Consider the following 22711-nt stretch of genomic DNA (forward strand, 5'->3'; position numbering starts at 1 on the left):
GGTTAATTGGGAGAATTGACTTTGGCAGAACACCTGCTTGCTCCTTTCAGCCTGGTATTAGGGACGCGCAAATAGATCTAGGAATGAAAGTGAGCTAAAACTTAATGGTAGTCTACTGAAAAGAATTTAAAGAACTCTTGGCAAAGTAATTACATTTGTATCTAATTTTAGGAAATTTTACATGATCCTTGAGTGTAAACCTAATATCTGGTTCGTAAAACTAAAGAGTTGCTTCATCTAAATTTATTCTTAAATTAAAATCTGGTTTCTTTCATAGGCCTTGTAATTGATGGGAAAGATTCCAAACCAGATAAATTGTCCGGTCTAGGGGAAGGGGAAGAAAATCAGGATGATGATGATGATGATGAGGAGGAAGAAGGTGGAGCAGAAACAGAGGAACAGTCTGGGAATGAAAGTGAAATGAATGAACATGAAGAAGAGGTATGATTTCTACTAAAATCAAAACTACTATTGTCTTAACTGGATGTTAGACTGGAATGAATGACATTTTCCAATGTCAAATAGGGTTTGTTGAACATCACTTTATTTTAGTGTCATATAGGCACTGAGCTTTAGCTTAAAATTCTAATAAACAGTTGTTAAGTCATCCTCTAAATTGCATTTTTTTAACCAAACAAACTGGCGAATTTGAAATGTGTTATATCAGTTTCCTTTTCGATGTGCTCATCTTGAAAATTCTCTGGAGAGAGAAGATTCACAAGACTTTCTCAAGTTACTTTCTTTGGAGTGTACTGACAATTTATTTTTGAGGCCTGTTTCTCATTGCAAGACTGGGCTCAATGAGCTGTGAAACTTAAGAATCTTACAGCATTCTGCAGAAGGTTTGAAATATAAAGAAAGGCTGGATAGGCTAGGACTTTTTTTCACTGGAGCGTAGGAGGTTGAGAGGTGACCTAATAGAAGTTTATAAAATAATGAGAGATATAATTGATGGTAGTTGTGTTTTCTGTAAGATGGGGAATTTCAAGACTAGGGAGCACATTATTAAGGTGAGAAGAGAGAGATTTTAACAAAGACATGAGCCAGAATTTTTGCACAGAGGGTGGTTTGTGTGTGGAATGAACTTCCTGAGAAAGTGGTGGATGTGGGTACAATTACAACATTTAAAAGACATTTGGATAGATATATGAATAGGAAAGGTTTGGAGGGATATGGGCCTGGAGCAGGAAGGTGCGACTAGTTTATTTTAGGATGATGTTCAGCATGGACAGGTTCGACCGAAGGGTTTGTTTCCATGCTGTATGACTCTGACTCTGTAAATTACCATGATTGGAAAGAATTGTTTCTGTGGGTACTTCTCTTTTACATTTGACGAACTAAATAACTGTCCTCTTAGCATCCCTGAATGTTGCACTCGTATTGAGATTTCAGTACTGTGGTGCGTTATTGGAGATATGAACCCTAATGCTGAGTTCCCATTGCACAAATTGAAGAGTGTTATGCCCTGTCAGTATTCCTTGATGAAGCCCGGCAAAAGTCTATTTAACTGGTCATTAATCTGATACTGTGAGATAATTTATTTCATTTGCCAATAAAATGATTCCATGCACAAGTTAAATTAATTAACGTGAAGCACCTCAGAAGGGTTTGAGAGGTATTAAAATGATAATCTGTATTGGTGGAAAATCAGACTTTCTTAAAAGATGAAAAACTTTATATATAAGGTTCAGAAAAGATATACCAGGATGTTGCAGGGAATGGAGGTTTTGAGATATGAAAATATACTGAGGTTTATCAAATCATGAGGGGCATAGGTAAGGTCAATGACAAGGTTCTTTTCCCAAGGGTGGGTGACTTCAAAACTACGGGGCATATTTTAAGGTGAGAAGAGAAGGATTTAGAAAGAACATGAGGGGCAACTTTTTTTTACACAGTGATTCGTGTGTGGAATGAACTGCCAGAGAAAGTGGTTCATGCAGGTACAGTTGCAATGTTTAAAAGTCATTTGGATAAGTTCATGAATAGGGAAGGTTTGGAGGGCTACAGGCCAAGTGCAGGCAGGTAGGACTAGTTTAGTTTGAGAACATGGTCGGCATGGACTGTTTGGACTAAAGGGTCTCTTTCCATACTGTGTGACTCCCTGACTCTAATGTAATTCACTAACAGCTTTGCAGTGAATTGCTTGGAAAGAGTAGTTACTGCTTTAGTGTGGGAACCTAACAGTCAGTTTGCACTCTGTAAGCTCCCACAAACAGCAGTGTAATAATGATCAGAGAATTCAACTTTGTGAAGTTGATAGAGGGATAAATATTGGCCGGATCACCGTAGATAACTCCATTGCTCTTCATTGAAACGGTGCTGTGGGATCTTTCACATCTACTTCAGAAGGAAGACCAGACCTTTGTTTAACATCTCATCTGAAATTCAGCAGTTCAGACAGTGCTGCATTGAACTGTTAACCTGGGCTCACATCCTGAAGTGGGATTGAACTTTGAGTCTGCCAACTGAACTAAAGTTGATTCACAAATTAATTCGGATTAAATTTTTAATTTTTAGCACCAGCTTTCTTTTTGCATCATTTACGTCGCAAACTAAATGGTCACATGCTTTTTTTTTTGATTTGTACTACTAATGGAAATGTGAATTGGATATTTTTAACCCTTGAGTCCAGCTCACTACTGAAATGTCTTGTTTTGTAACAGTGTTATCATCTTGGTCCTTTTAAAAATCTCATAATCCAAAATCTATACTGAGCCTTGAATAGCTTTCTGGTAGAATGGAAGCACTCTTAAATAATCTGTGATAATTTTGGGCATTCTGCAATCCAGTTCCAGAATGGCTAATGTGACCTTGGCTGTTCTGGAATAAATCATAAATGAGCTTGAAAAGCCCATTGAAGACCACGCATATGCTAATGTTTTCTCCATGTTGGCTCAAGATTTTCTTGATAACTTAAAAACATTGCAACCTATCGCTCAGTGTCTGTTTCACTATTTAATACTATGTTAACACCTTTTATGAAATTGGGTTGAAATATAACTGTGTTAGAACAAAGTTAATCACTGACAGTGCTCAGGTATGGCAAGTGGTGATTTTTGAGCTACAAGTATGGAAAGATCTCATTAAAAGAAGGCAAGTAATTTACATTGTGTTTGTGTAGGATAATATGTAGATGAGTACCTTTTTGTTGGGAGGAATGCTGTAAAAGCAACCACACAATACCTTTATAAAGGTTATGCTACACAGTAGGGTGTTGCATCCTCTTCTGGTCATTATACCTCAGGAAAAATGTGAGGATGTAGAGGAGATTTACTAGAATAGTTCCAGGGATGGGGAATTTTAGCTACAAGGTTAGGTTGGAGAAACTAGGGTTGCTCTCTTGGCACAAAAGAGACAGCGGAGATATCATTATGACAGGTTTTGATAAGGAGCTAACGCCAAGATGCATAGGTGACAGATGGCAAGAAATGCAGGCAGGACGTGAGGAGAACATTTTTACACAGTAAGTGGTAATGATCTAACACTCAGTAGCAGCAAGGGTAGTGGAATCAGAACGCTGAATAATTTTAAAAAGAAGTTGAACAGGCCTTTGAAAGAAAGAAATTTGCATGGCTGGGGGATTGAGTAGGGAAGCAGGAATGTGTGACTTGCTCCACAGAGAGCCAGCGCAGATATGATAGGCCTGAATGACTTGCCTTCGTGCTTTAAGTTAATCTATAGCCTTTATCCTCTGTAGAATAAGTAAATAGAGGAATGTATAGGCATGATCTATCTAAGAAACAAATAGGTTGAATTAACTGTATTATCTTATCCTTTCGTGGAATTATTCATTTGAACTTGTGATAATTTTATTTAGTTTAGGATTCAACAGAAGAGAACTTGTTTTCTGCATGCTTTTGAATGAAATACAAATAATGTTCATGTAAACTAGTCTGATGTTTTTTTTTCTTTTTAAAATAAACACATCCCCTTCCTATAATGTAGTTATGGCAGCTAATTGAGATTACTATCTGACTAAACGTTTTGAAGTAAGAATGTTTCCCATTTTTAGGATGCTTCTGAGAATGAAGATGATGATGAAGAGGAGGAGGAAAATACAGATTACCTGACTGACTCCAATAAGGAAAATGAAACTGATGAGGATAACAATGTAAGCGTACTAGTGAATCTGTAAAGAACTGTTTAAAGTGCATGTTCGTACTAAGATAATTTAGCTTTCAACACTTTCGTCGAGCAACTGATTTATTGTTGGCTGTCTGGATATGTAAGGGGCATGCAGAACATATGGTTATAAGGATTTGTAGAAGGCATTTGATCAATGTTGAGTAGCAGGCCAGTTGCAAAGATTCAAGTATCTTAGTTTGTGAGTTGGTTGAATGGCAGGAACAGAAAGGAATGATTGATGGCTGTTCCGTAAACTGGAGAAGGGTTGAAAAATCTGTACTTCAGCAATTGGTCCTGCATCCAAATTTGTTTTCTGTATTTTTGTAACCAGTTTTGAACCGAAGTAATATTGACACTGCACCCAAGTATACATTAGGGTGAGAGATATAGCAGGAACTGCAGATGCTGGAGAATCTGAGATAACGAGGTGTAGAGCTGGATGAACACAGCAGGCCGAGCAGGAAGGCTGACGTTTCAGGCCTAGACCCTTCATCAGAAGGGTTCATTTTCTGATGAAGGGTCTAGGCCCAAAACGTCAGCCTTCCTGCTCCTATGATGCTGCTTGGCCTGCTGTGTTCATCCAGCTCTACACCTTGTTATCTCTATACATTAGGGTGAATTGTGGCTCAGTTGATAATGCATGTTGATCTCCCCTTTGTCTGTCAAATTTCAGGATTCAAATCACATTCAAGGGTTTGAGCACAGAGAATCCAGGGTGGCAGTCCAGTGCATTACTGAGGTGTGCTATAGTATCAGATGCTGTCACCTTTCAGACCAAATGTTTAAAAAGGTCCCTTCAGCCTGCTCTGCAGGATGTAAAGGATCGCATTTTCAGAGAACTGCAGGGCCATTGTCCTTGGTGCCCTGTGCAGCGTTGATCACAAATTCAACAAAAACAGGCTATCTGGTTATTGAGAGGTAGTAAGAACTGCCGATGCTGGAGTCAGAGATAGCACAGCGTGGAGCAGGAAAGCTGGCGTTTCGGGTCGGGACTGAAATTTTTTCTGAAGAAGGGTCCCGACCCGAAACGTCCGCTTCCCTGCTCCTCTGCTGCCTGGCCCGCTGTGTTCCTCCAGCTCCATACTGTGCTGTCTGGTTATTGTCAATGTGTCTTTTTGTAGCATGTTGCCTGGCGCATTAATAGTGTCTACGTTTCAAAACCTACTTAATTGTTGTAAACACGAGGAAATAGCTGATGGGATTGTGAAAAGTGCTGTAAAAAATGAAAACCTTGCTTCTCTTCAAAAATGTTTGGTTAAAAATGAGGCAGAGTGCAAAAATCACATACAGTGTTAATGGGTTGAAGAAGATAGTGCACCTTTTGAGGTGAAGAAGAGTGCTTTAATGCATTTTCAGAGGTAGAACAAATAATGAGAAGATACAATTATTGGACCAGCACTGATGGATGAGCTGAGTGACTTGGAAATTCAAATAAAGAATTGCTTGAATGTTAGAGTGCAGGCAAGAGTTTTGAGTTTGTAATCGCATATCACAATAATGCAGCACAAAGGTGGATCTCCAGCTCTTCATGCTTGAGCTGCTTCTTTGCATTCTGTTGAGTACTAGAGTACAAGAGCACGATATAATGACACAGCATTTATGGCACAGCTTCAGAATTCTAATCTGCTTCATACAGTTGTTATAAATATATTTTAAATAAATTATTATTATTTTAGGATCGGAATTTTAATGTAGAGGTAAATGGGTTTTTGGTTTTAGTTCTGAAAGTGACTTTTTTTAAAAATGAAGTCAGTCACTTTTAAGTGTTCAGAAATGCTTTGCAAGAAAGCATGTGGCCTTAACTAAGTGAATAGACAAACTACCTGGAGAATTGATGAAACGTTTTCAAGTTGAACTTTTATGACATCCAGACACACAGACAGACTGACCAACCTACCCATCTGGGGCCACATTCGGGTTTCAGTTAAGAAGAACAGTTCTAGGACAGCAGAATGTCATTGCATCTTAATTTGTGGCTGCTGAGGCTTCCAGAAGTGAAAGAAGACTTAAACAGCTAAAACCGTTTTTAAGTAGGTAGGACTTTTCTCAAAAGTTCAGTTAGAAAAATTCCACAAAGTAGCCATTGTCTGCATATCTTGGGAGAGACAGTAACGGAGAACCGCATCTGGTGAATGTGTAGAAAGTTGCCAAAATAAAAAACATAGAACCTCATCAGTAAAGAAAGAAAGTTAAAATCAAGATAGGAATGGTATTTCCCTGGAATTGAGTCCTGAGAAGGATATTGCTGGAAAAGAAGATTGATTGTATCTTTTTTAAAATCTAAATTCATAAATAAATATAGCTTTTTTCATTTGTATAATAAACTTTTCGTTTGTATAATAAACTTTTTGTTTCTTTGTTAAAAGAATACTCGCAGTCTCATGAATAAGTTTTTAGTGACTGACCACAGGAGCCAAACTGCAGAAACAGAACTTGTGTTCTTTCAAACCAGGTTTCATTCTGAGATCTGGAGATAGTAGGAACTGCCGATGCTGGAGAATCTGAGATAACAAGGTGTAGAGCTGGATGAACACCCCTCATTTCTGAAGAAGGATCCAGACCCGAAACATCAGCTTTCCTGCTCCTCTGCTGCTTGGCCTGCTGTGTTCATCCAGCTCTACACCTTGTTATCTCTTCATTCTGAGATCTGACTTATCCAGTATTGCCATTAGCTGGGATCATAACACAATTTTTGAAAAAGATTTTAATAGTACATTGGTTTTAATTTGTGTTGTTATGATTTTTTTGTTAGGGATTTCCTGTAATTCTGTCCACCATCCAATTATCTTAAAACAAGAGGAAATTTTCAGGCAAAAGCCATGAGCTCAGGATGGTAATGGGAAGATTGACTGTTAATACCAGCAGCTTGGGGGGGTGTGGAAGCGGAAGGAGGGTGGTATCATAAATGATTTCTGCCTTTGAAAACTGCTCCCTTTTCTTTCAATGCTACCATAATGCCTTTTTCCGTGTGCATTCGCTAATTTTGCTCTTCAAGATTGTTAAAGATGGTTTGTTGTTCCTACATTTCTACACATTCCTCTGAAACTCTGTATTAGAATCCTGCTAATCCCCTCCCAGACCACTGAAACACTCCTAACCACAGTTATGGCTAGCACTATTATAATGACCATAATAATGAATTCTTTGTCATCCTTCTCTCTCTGTCTGCAGCTTTGGATAGAGTCAATCACACCTTCCTTTCTTGTATGCCTTTCCTGCATTGTACAACTTACTCAAATTGCATTTACTTCATTCCATTCTTCCCTATATGATTCTTTTCCCATCACTGTACTGTGACATCAGAACCATCCATTCCTGATCTGTCTTCATTATTTTGTTTGTGAACATTGTTACCAAAGGATAGAGAGTAGGCGCAGTCCCATAAGTGCAGTGGCAATTGGCTGCAGTTTCTGTTCTTCCTCAGTCTTTCTGTGGCCACTTTTCTACTGAACTCATTCATTAACTTTTCCTAGCTAAACATTGTCAAGACTGAATTCAAAAAAATTAGGCCTAAGTATAAACTGTATTCCTTTACCATGCAGTTGCCCTTCCCCCTTGCCAGCCTACCGTCTCAGCCTGATGAATCAAACTATTCAAAGCTCAGCTTCCTATTTCAACACAAATTCCCATATGCTCCTCATTACAAAGATTATTAGAGATTTCCAGCCTCTGCAAAGTTTTGCTGTTATTCATTACAAAGATTGTCTAGTTCCGCCTCTTAATATTTTTGTCCCTATCCCAGCTTGCCTGCTTTTGAACTTCATGCTTTTTGCCATCTCTAAGCTTGATTGCTCTGTTTTAACAGACAACCTTCCATCCTTAACCCTCTGTACACTTTAAAACATCTGTTACCTTTTTTTTTCTCAGCCAATTGGTTTCTGCCCCTCCAACAACTCAAACTCAAAATTGTCAGCCTTGTGATTAAATTTCTCTGTGGCGTCATGCTGTCTCTATATCCACCTTCAGCCCCATAATCTGTCTATTAGGTTTTTCTATCATGCCTGTGAAACACATGGTACATTTCTGTATGTTAAAATCTTTTCCTCAGTCCAGTTTGCTGCTGTTTAGGTCTCTATTTTGAATTTCCTATTATAGAGCGCACAGCACATGAGCAGTGTCTTTGGAACTATTTTATATTTCCTGATATTTGAGATTGTGAAACTGGTCGTATCAATATTTCTAGCATACCTAATCCAAATTTTTGGAAGTATAAGTGAAGAAAAGTTCTGGAAAATGAGATTAGAAGTGGTGTGTTTTGGTGGATTCTGTTTCACGTGTTAAGAGAAATGTCTGATAAATGTATAGGTGCATTATGCTTAGATTTGTTGAGAATGGACTGACTAGTTGCAGTTGGGGTTAAACTCTTTCAATAGTCCAGATTTTAAACTACATTTTTTTTTCAAAGTTTGAAAACCATGTATTTTTAGCAAATTCTGTACTAGGTTTCAGAATCTTTTAAACATATTTGGAATCAAACGTTCTGATTTGTTATGGGATGTCAAAATTAATCAATATACTCAAAACAGTACTACATTTATAATTTTGGTTTGTAGGAGGTGATGATCAAGGGCGGAGGCTTAAAGCATCTTCCCTGTGCAGAAGATGAAGAGTTCATTCAAGCTTTGGATAAAATGATGCTGGAGAATCTGCAGGTACCTCATGCATGGAAGTTACAAGCTGTGGTATAAACATTCAGATCAGACTACCTTGATGTGAGCTACTGGAAATTTGGACTAAACTTTTGTTTTAAATTCTAGTTTGAAGGTAACAAAATAGGAAATACTGAAAATTCAGGGGTTCGTTTGCATCAGAAAGAAAGGTTTTAACATTCTTTGTGCAAATTAGTACGCTGTTTTAATTAGTTAGGATGTTTTAATTTAGACCACTGACATGATCTCTTGGCATCAAAGTTTAAATTTTTGAAAAATCTTTAGCAAGTACTTGCACCAAAATCATTCCTTATGCATTCTTTGTGCAGCAGCGATCTGGCGAATCAGTCAAAGTGCACCAGTTAGATGTGGCTATTCCACTGCAGCTAAAAAGCCAGCTGAAGAAAGGTCCCCCACCCCAAGGAGGAGGAGAAGGCGACTCTGAAAATTCAGAAACCATGCAGTTTGTGATGCTCACCAGAAGGGGGAACAAACAACAGGTACTGTACAACCAAAAATTAATTGATTAAAATAATTGTCATGCAGAGACTTGTTTGGATAGCAGTGATGAGGTCTTACTTTGCAGTTTAAAGCTGGGAAGCCTGTTCATTGACATGGTATCCTATTCAACCCCAAGTTCAGTTTGAGTCTGTAATTGGCCTCTGTTGTCATGTTCCACCAGCATAACCTGGAATATTACGTATGGTTCTGATCTCTACGGAAGGACTTAATTGTCATAGAGGGAGGCAATGGAGGTTCAATGTAATGATGGGACTGTCCTATGAGGAGAGTTTTGAGAATGCTGGGCCTGTATTATCTGTAGTTTAGAAGAATATGTGGTGATCTCACAAGTGTACAAAATTCTTAAAAGGCCTTGACAGGTAAATGCAGAAAATGTCTCCCCGCAGGCTGTGCAGCCTCTAATTAGGTAGCACAGTATCAAAATAGAAGGCCAGCCATTTAGGACTGAGATGAGGAATTACTTCACTCAAAGGGTAATGAAACTTTGGAATTCTCTTTCCCAAAGGCCAGTTGATGCTTAGACATTAAACAAATTCAAGATGCAGGTTAATAGATTTCCAGTTACTAATGATATCAAGGGATGTGGGGTAGTATGGTAATATGAGAATAGAATCCCTATAGTGTGGAAACAGGCCATTTGGCCCAGCAAGTCCACACTGATCCTCCAAGGAGCATCCTACTTAGACCCATCCCCTTATTCTAAATTTCCCATGGTTAACACACCTAACCTACACATATGTGGGCTGTGTGGGGCAATTTAGCATGGCCAATCCACCTAACTTGCACACCTTGGACTGTGGGAGGAAACTGGGGCACCCGAAGGAAACCCAGACATGGGGAGATTGTGCAAACTCCACACGTGCAGTCACCCAAGCATGGACTCGAACCTGGGTCCCTGGTCCTGTGAGGCAGCAGTGCTAACCACTGAGCCACCCCACGGTTGAGGATAGAGCAGGTTCGAGGGGCTGAATAGTCATCTTATCATATGTTCCTGTTCCATCATTCATGTCTGACCCTGCCTTAGCTTGAAACTGTCATTCATGCTGTTGTCATCTCCAGACTGAACTACTTCAATAATGCCCTGTGAGCCCCATTCTACTGTCCCTAACCTTTAGCATGTAAACAGTTCTACTGCTCATGTGTCCTCTTCGCCTGTAATTCCTACCCTTGCAGACTTGCATTGGTTCCCAATCTCCAGTGCTTCAAACTTAGAACACTCATTCTCATATTTGAAACCCATCATCTTGCTCCTCTCTGTCTCTGCAACCTCCTCCACCTCTAACACGGCCCTTTTCCTAAACTATCTACTGCTCTGACTCTGAGATTTTGTACATTTCAAATACCTTCAGCTAACTACTGGCTGTGTGACCAGCTGTTGGGGGCCTAGCTCCAGTTATTTATTTGATGGAGTTAGAGGAAGGAATGAATAGAAACAGTGCTGGACCTGTGAAAAATAATTTTGCCTTTAATGGGACTATTGGCGGTTTGAACAGAGCTGAAAAGCTAGCGAGGTCCCTTACTGCTATCTTCCACTTTGTCCTCTAGAAGAGGGCTCAACCTAGGTGTAGTTGGATGATGGATGTCTCGGTGCTTGTAGAGATCTGCAATGGCTGTGTGAAGATGGCATGAGAGGTAGATATGGCAACATGACAGCGGATCTCCTGGCAGGAGCAGCCACCAGCAGGATTGCTTGAATGACATTCAATGCCCAGCTCGTTTTAAAGGTGGCGCTAACTTAATTGAGAATGGATATTGTATTTTTACTATCAGCGCTTTGTAAACAATACATAACAACAATACATAACAAAAGTGCAAACTTACTAACTATACCTCCTATATTCTCATCCAAATCATTTGTGTAAAATGACGAAAAGCAATGGATCCAGCACTGATCCTTGTGGTACACGGCTAGTCACGGGACTCCAGACCGGGGGGGGGGAACCCTCCAAAACCCTCTGTTTCCTATCTTCAAGCCAATTTTGTATCCAATTCGCTAGATCTCCCTGGATCCCATGTGATCTAACCTTGCTAACCAGTCTGCCATGCAGAACCTTGTCGAATGCCTTGCTGAAGTCCATATAGACAATGTCTACTGCTTTGCCTTCATCGATCTTGAAATCTCTTAAAAATAAAACTCCAAGTTAGTGGGACGTGATTTCCCATTCACAACCATGTTAACAATCCCTAATCAGTCCTTGCCTCTCCAAATACAGGTAAATCCTGTCCCTCAGAATCCCCTCCAACAACTTAGCCATCACAGACGTCAGGCTCACTGGTCTACAGTTTCCTGGCTTTTCTTACCACCTTTCTTAAATAGTGGCACCACGTTAGTCACCCTCCAGGCTTCCAGCACCTCACCTGTGGCTGTCCATGATACAAATATCTCAGCAAGGGGCTCAGTAATCTCTTCCCTAGCTTCCCACAAATTTCTGGGATACACCTTATCATGTCCCAGGGATCTATCTATTTTTATGTGCATTAAGACATCCAGCACCACCTCTTCTGTAATGAGGATGCTTTTCAAGACATCACTATTTATTTCCCCACGTTCCTTAGCTTGCACATTTATTTTTGATTTTCTGTTGTGTTCTTCCCACTGATTTTTGTTTTGTTCATTTAAATTAATCTAGGAAATCAAATTCACGGATCTAAATTAGGTGTTATAATCTTATCTGTTTGCAGCTGAAGACCAGATTACCTGATTTGTATTCAGCTAAATCTTCCCATAAATAGTTCAAAAGCAAAATCGCAAGATGATTATGGATAATAAAAATCATTCTACCCGTCTCAGCTCATTCCTCCAGAAGAATCCTAAAAACCCAATAATGGCAATATCTGTTTCAGAGATAGTAGGAACTGCAGATGCTGGAGAAATTCTGAGATAACAAGGTGTAGAGCTGGATGAACACAGCAGGCCAAGCAGCATCAGAGGAGCAGGAAGGCTGACGTTTCGGGCCTAGACCCTTCTTCAGAAAAATTCATTCATTTCTTCATTTCAATTCTTCATTTTTTCTGAAGAAGGGTCTAGGCCCGAAACGTCAGCCTTCCTGCTCCTCTGATGCTGCTTGGCCTGCTGTGTTCATCCAGCTCTACACCTTGTTATCTCAGAATGGCAATATCTGGTTTACTCTTAACTAGTTACAGGGTTTTTGTTTCCAGGGTCTTTCTGGGTTTTTGATATCCGAAGTGAGAAAGAGAGAGAAGAAATACTTTCTGGAAGCCCATTCTATACGTTGAAGGACTTCCTGATATTAGTCCTGTGGCCTGCTATTTTCACACTGTTTAAAGTACCTTTTCAGATTTACTTTTTTATTATTTACAATGTCACATATTTCCATAAAATCAGCTCTTAAATGCCTCTTTTTTTAACAGTTCTCTGAAGTGCTTCAGGATTTTTAAAACCTTCTAATGGTGTTATGCAAATGTTAAGTTCCCTTTCTAAAAGAGATAATGAGGACTCCAAGTTCTCCATTCTTCCTAACTGTGACCTGTAAAGTTGGAAATTGGGTTGTGTACTATTGTCTTCATTGTGAGCAGAGCGTCAGTGTTCCCTTCGCATCTTGGTGACCAGAGTTGACCCAGTACTAGACATGTTTTCTAACTATAGCACTCAACAATTATTGTGAACTTTCTCTTGCTTGTAATTTATTGCTTTTACTACATAAATGCAAGTTTGTTCCATCATTCAGACATTTATTAGCCTTATTGATTGCTTTGCTAACCTACTAAGCTTCCTAGTTCTTGCCTTCAAAATGTACAGCGTGCAAAATATAATTTTGAAAGTGTTTGACTTCTGAAACAAGTGTTTGGTTGTTCGGATTTTGACAGATTGCTTCAGAGGCTGGTCAGAAACGTTATGAAGTGAAATACATGGGACGTTTATTTTTGCAGCAGGTTTAAAAATTGACCCACAATCACCAAAGAAGACAAAACTGTCCAATTATTGCATCTGACCTGATTATGACAGCTACTTTTTCGGTATTGTGTCATGACCAACTCCAGCATAATTTATTCTCTTGAGGAATCAGTATTTGAGGAATCAGCCTGTGGGCTGCAAAAATTTCAGCACTTTGCTGTTAATAACTAAGGATAGCATTGATTTAAAAATAATCTGAATGATACTTAATACTATTTTAGCTCGTTATGTAACCATTTGAACTTTAGAAAAAACCTAGCAGACTGTTCATCGGAAACATAGGTGGTGTTTTGAAGCCTGTTGTATGTTAAATTACAACAAAAATGCATGCATCAAGTTTGTGGTATTGGAGTAATGAATCTGCACTTTGTTCTAAAGGAGGTTTTGCTGTTTTCTAAAAGGGTGGATTCTTGCTGGCAGCAATGAAGAAATTCCTGTTCAGATTCCAAAACATTGAACAACACACATTGCGTACTTAATTATATTTTAACTGGACCAAAAATAGGATGTTTTTGTCAACCACAGAAAAAGCTCCAAGAAATAACTTCTCTTTCTAGTATACTAGCAATCTTGGATTAGGGTGAGACTGCTCCTCGAGCTTTATTGTGTGGAAACCTCGACACAAAATTAAACCTGACATAATGCAGGAGGTTGGCATGCAGATCTTTTGAGTGCCAACATCTCTCAAAATTAACTTTCTGTTTAACCTGGAAAGTATGAAGTTTAAGGGCAGGAGACACCTGGGAGCACTATCGTTTATAAGTGCCTGTCCGAGTCCCGTACCATCCTGATTTGGAACTGTATCGTTATTCCTTCATTTTAGTTGGGTCACAACACAGGAGTTCAATACTTAACAGCACTGACAATGTACCTATTTCACATGAATTGCAGTTGTTCAGCATGACAGTTCAGCTTTTTTATAGAACCCTACAGTGTGGAAACAGGCCATTCAGCCCCATGAGTCTGCACTGACCCTCTGAAGAGCACTCCACCAGACCCATCCCCATCCCCTACCCTATCCCGGCATTTCCCACGGCTAATGTACCTAACCTGCACATCCCTGAACACTACGGATAATTTAGTATGGCCAATCCGTGCACATCTTTGGAATGTGGGAGGAAACCGGAGGAACCAGTGGAACCCACACAGAGACACAAGAATGTGCACACTCCACACAGGCAGTGCCTAATGGGTGGAATCAAACCTGGGTCCCTGGCACTGTGAGGCAGCATTGCTGGCCCACTGAGCACCTTCTCAATGTACAGTAAATGCTAAAGTACCCAAACCCCAAAGACAAATTTTAAATCATCCATGGAAAATATTATTCTGAAGAACTGCATAACTGTCGACCTCGTTGTTGTAGACTGGTACTCTGTTTCCTTATACTGTGTATGTAGCTACATATAGCCTCAGCTTAAAAAGACTGTTAAGATCCAACACTTAAATTACAATTTCAGTCATTTCTGGAACTTTCTCTAAATTCTGTTCAGGCTGGTTGATCAACTGTGAAGTACTTTTTGATGTTTTGATGCTTTAAAGGACCCATGTAACCGTACAAGGTTTCTTCAGGGTAATACATTCTGCAAGCAGTCATCATGTTCTTGCAAAGTCATTGTGGCTGTTAAGGAGGTTTCAGCAATGTTTGCCATAAATACACAAGCAGTGTACCAAAAGTACAAGTGTCTGGTCTGATGAGTGTTAGTTTATTCGAATATTGTTGAAAGGTGGCAGCGCCTCAAGTCATGCCACTTGTTTGCATCAAGTCATGTACTGCGGATAGGATGGTTGTTCTAAGTATCAGGGTACGTGCTGTTAAAAATCAAACATCATATTACTAGGAAACTAGACAGAAGCTTCATTTTAAGCAGCGCACAATTTTCAGATGAAAATGGAGCAGAAATCAACAGAGCAGAATGTATGCCACTAAGTTTCAACCCTCTGCATGCGGATTATCTGAATAAATTTTAATGAAATTTGACTCAATGCCTGCATACCATAAAGAGGAAGACAAATGCGTTGTTTATGCCTCTTAGAACAGCTACTGATAACACAAACTGAAGTGTTTGATACACTTGTCATTCAGATTTCCCTCTCTTCTTCTTCATTATTATCTTGCAATTGGCAACTGTTGCTTCCCCTGCTTTTGGAATTGCCCTTACCATCTTTCAAATGGGTCTTTGTAATGTATTGGCTTATAGCAACTATCTCTGAGACATTGCAGCTGACATCATACTCCATCTGCAATTATTCTCCTAATGCAAATACACTTTTATTTAAACCAATTAAGTTTAAAGCTACCAGATTTATTTGAATGATGTAAGTCAGGAAGCTTTTTTGTTCAGAGATAGCAAGAACTGCAGATGCTGGAGTCAGAGACAACACTGTGTGAAGCTGGAGGAATACAGCAGGCCAGCTAGCATCAGAGGAGCAGGAAAGTTGACGTTTCGGGTCGGGACCCTTCCTCAAATGGGGAGGGGGAAGGGAACTGGGAAATAAATAGAGAGAGGAGGGATGGGGCTGGGGAAAGTCAGTGGGATGGTGATAGGTGAATGCAGGTAGGGAGTGGTGGGGAATGGTCAGTGGGTTGGATTGGATGGATAGGTGGGAGAGAAGATGGACAGGTTGTGTCAGGTCAAGATGGGGATGAGAGGCCAGGGGTGGGTAGATTCTAAAACTGGTGAATTCCATGTTTTAGGCCATAGGCTGTAGGCTTCAGAGGCGGAATATGAGGTGCTGCTCCTCCAGTTTGTGGGTGGTGTCATTGTGGCACTGGAGGAGGCCCAGGATGGATATGTCACCCAGGGAGTGGGAGGGGGTTTTAAAATGGTTGGCGACCGGAAGGTGGTGGTGTTTGTCATGTGCAGGTGCTCTATGAAATGGTCCCCGAGTCTCCGCTTGGTCTCACCAATGTAGAGGAAGCCACATCAGGATCAATGGATACAGTAGACCAAGTTGTCAGATGTACAGGTGAACCCCTGTTGGATACGAAAGATTTGTTTGGTGCCTTGGATGGAGGTGAGGGGGGAGGTGTAGGGGCAGGTGTAGCACTTCCTGTGGTTGCAGGGAAAGGTGCCAGGTGCGGTGGGGTTACTGGGGAGTGTGGAGTGGACGAGGGAGTTGCAGAGAGAGCGATCCCTACGAAAGGCAGATAGGGGTGAGGAGGGAAATATGTCTTTGGTCGTGGGGTTGGATTGTAGGTGGTGGAAGTGGTGGAGAATGATACACTGGATGTAGAAATTGGTGGGGTGATTTGTGAGGACCAGAGGGGCTCTGTCTTTATTTTTATTGGGCTGAAGTGCGGGAAACGCAAGAGATGTGTTTGACGACATTTTTGATCACCAGAGAGAGGAAGTTGAGGTCCTTGAAATAGGAGGACATCTGGGACATCTGGGATGTCTGGGAGTGGACCACCCCATCTTGGGAGCAGATGTGGCATAGGCGAAGGAATTGGGAGTAAGGATCACATTCTTGCAGGAGGGTGGGTGAGAGGAGGTGTAGTCTAGGTAGCTGTGGGAGTTGGTGGGCTTGAAATAGATGTCAGTGTTGAGGTAGTGACCAGCAATAGAGGCAGAGGGGTCCAGGAAGGGAAGGGAAGTATCAGAGATGGTCCAGATGAATTTGAGGTTGGGGTAAAAGGTGTTTGTAAAGTTGATGAACTGTTAAAACTCCTTGTGGGAGCATGAGGCAGCACCAATACAGTCATCAATGTAGCAGAGGAAGAGGTGGGGATAGTGCCAGTGTAACAACAGAAAAAGGACTGTTTCATGTATCCAAAGAGGCAGGCATAGCTTGGGCCAATATGGGTGCCCATGGCCGCCCCCTTAGTCTGTAGGAAGTGGGAGGAGTTAAAGGAGAAGTTGTTCAGGGTAAAGTCAAGTTCTGTTAAGCAGATGAGGGTGTTGGTGGAGGGTGACTAGTTGGGCCTACAGGAGACGAAGAAGAAGAGGGCTTTTAGGCCATCTGCGTGTAGGTGGGGAGTTCCTGGACCGGGGGTAAAGAGAGTCAAGGTAAGCAGAGATGAGTTTGGTGGGGCAGGAGCAGGCAGAAACAATGGGTCAGCCGGGGGCAGTCAGGTTTATGGATTTTGGGAAGGAGATAGAAACAGGCGGTGAGGGGTTGGGGAAAGATGAGGTTGGAGGCTGTGGGTGGGAAGTTTAAAGCTACAAGATTTATTTGAATGATGTAGGTCAAGAAGCTTTTATGTTCACCTAGTTCACTAAAAGTCAGGGTGATGCTTGGGTGATGTCTCTGCTCTTAAATACCTAATTTAAAGGTTCAGTAATTGCAAATTATTGGGTGCATCCAAAATAATGGAATTGTATCCCTGTAACAGAAAAGGAAAGGAGAAAATTGTTCTGGGGAAAATTATCATCAGACATGGATATATTTACAGATCAGATGGGAATCGATCTAAAACCAGAATAATCACTAACCTCAGTAATTGAACTATAGTATACACTATCGGTAAAACTCGCTGACCTATTGGCGTAAAGTTTTCTCTATTTCTCACCATTCTCGGCTGCTTTGAAGTAGACAAATCTTGACTCCATTCTAATAGAAATTGGGTTGTGATTTTGCCAAATGAATTTGATGTAAAACCTTGACTGTGAAAGAATAATTAAAATTGAATCATGTTGACTTTTAACCTAAGTTGTATTATTTTTGTAGCAGATGTGTTGGAGATGAAAAAAAATCATTTGCCAAGAAACTGATTCACTTTACAGTTTCGGAACACAGGTTGTAATTCTGCAGAAAACCATTGCTAGGCTTTGCTAGGTCATTAATCATCTGTGCAAAAATCCATTTCTGACTGTTTAAATTCTTTTTATCCAGTTTAAAATACTGAACGTACCAATGAATTCGCAGCTTGCTGCAAATCACTGGAATCAGCAACAGGCAGAACAGGAAGAAAGAATGCGTATGAAGAAACTGACACTTGACATTAATGAACGGCAAGAACAGGAAGACTACCAGGGTAAGAAAGGGGGATAAAAGAGCTTGCAGTAATTGCAGTGTGTTTATAATTATAGTAGAAAGTAACCTGAGCAGTCATTCTGCAACTAAAAATGATCTTTTTTGGTTTCTACATCCGTACATATATTGGTGCATCCATTATGTATATGCTGCACTGTCAGCTGAGCTGAGATTTGGGACTGTGCTAACCTATTTCTAATTTGCTACATTCACAACTTCAGGTGTTCAAGTGAATATAATCAGGGCTGTTTTAGCCCCATGAGCAAGAAACTGGCAAACATATTGGCCAATTGGTTTACATGTTTCCCAAGCTTGCTTTGTGTTAATGATGATTGTCTGGGAAGTAGGAATAAGGCTAGAATTTACCGAATTATAGCCTTTGTGTTATATAGTTATACACACAATTTTGTATATTAAGTCTAGTCCTGAGGTACAATGAACTTTTGTAGAAAAAGTTCAGCATAGCTGAAAGACTGCAACACTTCACTTGAAGACTGTGATGATGTGTAATTATTAATAACTGTGCAGGTCCCAAATGTAAGCTTTAATTGTTTGGAACTGCAGCTGGAGTCTATCAGTGGTGGCAGGACAAGCTGTTAAGAATCTGGGAGAAGAATATAATTTAAAATATTGCCTACAAGTTTAAGATTTGGCAGGTGCCTTGTACGATTGCAGCACAGGCTTGGAATGCAGATTTTTCAAACTGTGCTGTGGTTTCCTACGGTCATGAGGCTCTGGGAACACAAATGAAATGTTTGAAATGGATGTCAGATGCACAGGAACATTTTCTGCAGCTAATACCATTGGAAAGGTCTGGCAAAATGGAAGACCTTGCTCCATAGAGTCATACAGCATGCAAACAGACCCTTCAGTCCAACCAATTCATGTCAAACATAATCCCAAACTAAGATAGTCCCACCTGCCTGCTCCTGGCCCATATCCCACCAAACCTTTCCTATTCATGTACTTATCCAATTCTTCATGTTTTACCTGAAATCTCTAAAATCCCCATTCAAAATGAAGAAATCTTTGCACAGATATTCTTTTCTTTTATTTCCTCTTGAAACATGTTGGGGTGGTTAGAATAGTGCAGTAAATCTTGAGAAATTAAATATAGCATTAAATATAAATGTAACTATTGTTATAACCTGAAAATAGATGTAATATTTGAAACCGCAGTAGATTTAAACATTTTGACAAAATGTTAACTCTTCCATTTTTGTACAGAACTTCATCTGTAAGATGAATTATATGTGTCCAAATGAATTAACTTAGATTTTGTTTCCATTAATTCCTGGAGCGTCAGCGTTACTAAAAAGCCTAATGTTTATTGTGCGTCCATGGTTGCCCTTGAGAAGGTGATGTCTAACTGCCACCTTGAATTCCTGCAGTCTGGGTATCATAGATGTTGTTGTGGAGGGGATTCTACCATTTTTATTCATTGATCATAATAGAATACAGATATAGTTCCAAACGTGTGGGTGTAAGGGATGGAACCTGTATTCATTCTAACTCTGTGCATCTGCTGCCCTTGTCCTTGTAGGTGGGAGAGATCACTGGTTTGGCTCCTTTTTGGAGCCTTGGTGAGTTGCTGCAGTGCATCGTGTAGATAGTGTGTCCTGGCCACTGTGTGCTGATGGCGGAGAAAATGCTTGTGTAATTTAGTGAATGGGTGCCAGTCAAAGGGCCTGTGTTATCTTGGATGGTGTGGAGTTACTTGAGTGTTTTTGGAGCCGTACTTGCCCAGGCAAGGGGAGAGAATTCAGTCACCTCATGACTTCTGTCTTCTAGATGGTGAACAGGCTTTTGGGAGTCAGGAGATGAGCTACTCTCTGCAGATTTTCCAGTCTGACTTGCTCTTGTAGTCACAGTTATCCAATTAATTTTCTGATCAATGGTAGCCCCTTCAATCCTGATTTGAATCTCAGAATTGTTACAGTCAGGAAGCTCTGGGAACACAAATGAACTGTTTGAAGTGGATGAGGGATGCACGTACATCCCATCATGCATCAAGTTTCCACTGAGTGTTCAAATGAAGAATGCACCTTGAACCATTCTTGTGCCTCCTCCCGCAACCCTTTGCATCTGTCTTTTTTAGATAATTCACTTTTGAATGCCTTGATTGAACTTGCCTCCACTGCACTTTCCAGCTGTGCATTCTAGATTTTGACCACTTGATGGAAAGAGATTTTCAATGTATTGCTACTTTAGAACTCTGGGAACAGTTTTTTCTTATCTGTTATGCCCAGACCCCTCGTGATTTTGATTACGTCCATAAAGTTGTCTCTCAGCTTTCTCTCCTCCATGGACGATAGATCCAACTGCTCAAATCTATCCTCATAACTAACATTCCTCATCCCTGAAATAATTTTCTGCTCTCCTTCCACAAAGTGTAGTGCCCAAAACTGTAAACAATTCTACAACTGAAGCTGTGCTGGTGTCTTAAAACCACCTTAGTGTTTAAAGTTTTAGCAAAGATTTGTAGCTCGGATTGTGGATGATGTTGTTGACCTGCTCGCCAAGCTGGCTTGTTTTTGTTCAGACATTTCGTCGCCATGCTCGGTGACATCATCAGTGAGATCTCCGATGAAGCAATGTTGTTCTACTCCGTTTGGAATTTATACTGTGTAGTCTGTTATAGTGAGTAGTGTCATTTCCAGTTTTGTCCTGTATGGGGTCCAGTTCTATATGTTTGTCGATTGCATTATGGGTTGAGAACCATGCCTCGAGGGATTCCCGTGCGTGTATATGTTTGGCTTGGGCTAGTATAGTTATGTTGTCCTAGTTAATCTGATGATCTTCATTGTCTGAGTGTATCAGTATTAAGGAAAGTTTGTCATGTCGTTTTGCTGCTAGCTGACGTTTGTATTCTGATGGCTAGTTTCCTTCCCGTCTGTCCAATGTAATGTTTGTGGCAGTCATTGCATGGTGTTTTGTAAACCACATTGGTTCTGAATGTTATGGGGATAGGGCCTTCAATCCTTGAGTGTTTGTTGTACAGTGGCTGTGGGCTTGTGTGCCACCATGATTCCTAGTGGTCTTAGGAGTCTCTTTGCCAGTTCTGATACGTTCTTGATGTAGGGTAGTGTGGCCAATGTGTTAGGGCGTACTGTGTATTGATGACAAGAGGGCTATAGTAGCCCATGCTCGGGAATTCCTCGAGGCATGGTTCTCAACCCGTAATGCAAACAACAAACGTAGAAGTGGACCCAAATACAAACCCATACAGAACAAAACCGGAAATGACAGTACTCACATAACAGACCAGACAGTATAAATTCTAAACAGAGTAGAGCAACATCACTTCATCGGAGGCCTCGCTGATCATGTTACCTAGCATGGTGGCGACATGTCTAAACGAAAACAAACCAGCTCGGTGAGCAAGTCAACAACCTCACCCCCTTTGTGTTTTACGCCCTGATTACTAAAGCCTAAGATAGTGTATAGTATAATAATTGCATTCTCAACCTGTCCTTCCATCTTCAGTGTCTTCTGCACATTTACATCTGGATTCCTATTCTCCTGCATCTCCTCCAGAGTTATACCATACATTTTATACTGTATGTCTCTCCATTTTCCTTCTACCAAAATGAATTATTCACATTTTTCTGTTTTGAACACTGCCGGCCACCATTGGTCTGACCAAAACTATCTGTGTCCTTTTTCAAGTTCTACACTAAACTCCTCTTGGATCACAACATTGCCAAGTTTCTTTTCATCAGCAAATTTTGAAATTGTACCCAGTTTGTCAAGGTTTAGGACATTCATATATATCAAAGCAAGATCAGTGATAAGTTTGTTTTAATTTGGGGAGGCAGTGGCGGGGGGTGGGGTGGGGTTGGGTCGGGGGGGGCGTTGTTGGGGTAGGTGGGGTGGGGTGGGTGGGGTTGTTGGGGTGGGTGGGGGGGAGGCGGGATCTGATTGCATAATGAGCAGTGCCACAGCTGATGTATTGAGTATTCCTAATATGATACACCAATGTGGGTTTATTTGCTCATCATTGCAATTTACATTATTCATGTCATTTCCAGTTTTACAACAGGTTGTGTGGGTAAAACTCATTCTGATTGAAGCAGGGTTTATTCAATGCTGTTGAATCAGTGTCAGACTGTCTATTCAGAGTTGATAGAGTAATCTCACACTCAAATATGGCTAAAATCATTACTCTGTTTACACAAAAAAAAAGCCACTTGGGAATGGTGTCAAAAGCTGATACCTTTCACTTCAAGGGGCTTAGGCAGGATATTTCCCCTTGTGGAAAAAAAAAAGTGGGAAGCACGGTGGCTCAGTGGTTAACACTGCTGCCTCACAGCGCCAGGGACCCAGGTTCAATCCCACCCTCAGGCAACTGTGTGGAGTTTGCACATTCTCCCCGTGTCTGCGTGGGTTTCCTCCGGGTGTTCTGGTTTCCTCTCACAGTCCAAAGATGTGCAGGCTAGGTGAATTGGCCATGCTAAATTGCCCATAGTGTTCAGGGATGTGTAGATTAGGTGAGTTTATAGGGAAATGGGTCTGGGTGGGAAGC

The 22711-nt window shown here is 40.6% G+C and overlaps 1 protein-coding gene across 1 annotated transcript in view; it reads left to right on the forward strand.

Annotated features, from left to right (window-relative positions):
- LOC125485741 (regulator of nonsense transcripts 2-like) overlaps positions 1 to 22711 on the forward strand; it is a 39499-nt gene that overhangs the window by 750 nt on the left and 16038 nt on the right. Inside the window, exons 2-6 of the mRNA XM_048610008.1 lie at positions 278 to 441; positions 4013 to 4111; positions 8679 to 8777; positions 9104 to 9274; positions 18046 to 18187. Coding sequence (XP_048465965.1) covers positions 278 to 441; positions 4013 to 4111; positions 8679 to 8777; positions 9104 to 9274; positions 18046 to 18187 — 675 coding nt within the window. The remainder of the gene's footprint in view (positions 1 to 277; positions 442 to 4012; positions 4112 to 8678; positions 8778 to 9103; positions 9275 to 18045; positions 18188 to 22711) is intronic.

This window comes from Rhincodon typus, chromosome 22 (genome assembly GCF_021869965.1).
Source record: "Rhincodon typus isolate 14 chromosome 22, sRhiTyp1.1, whole genome shotgun sequence".
In the NCBI taxonomy this organism is placed as follows: domain Eukaryota; kingdom Metazoa; phylum Chordata; class Chondrichthyes; order Orectolobiformes; family Rhincodontidae; genus Rhincodon; species Rhincodon typus.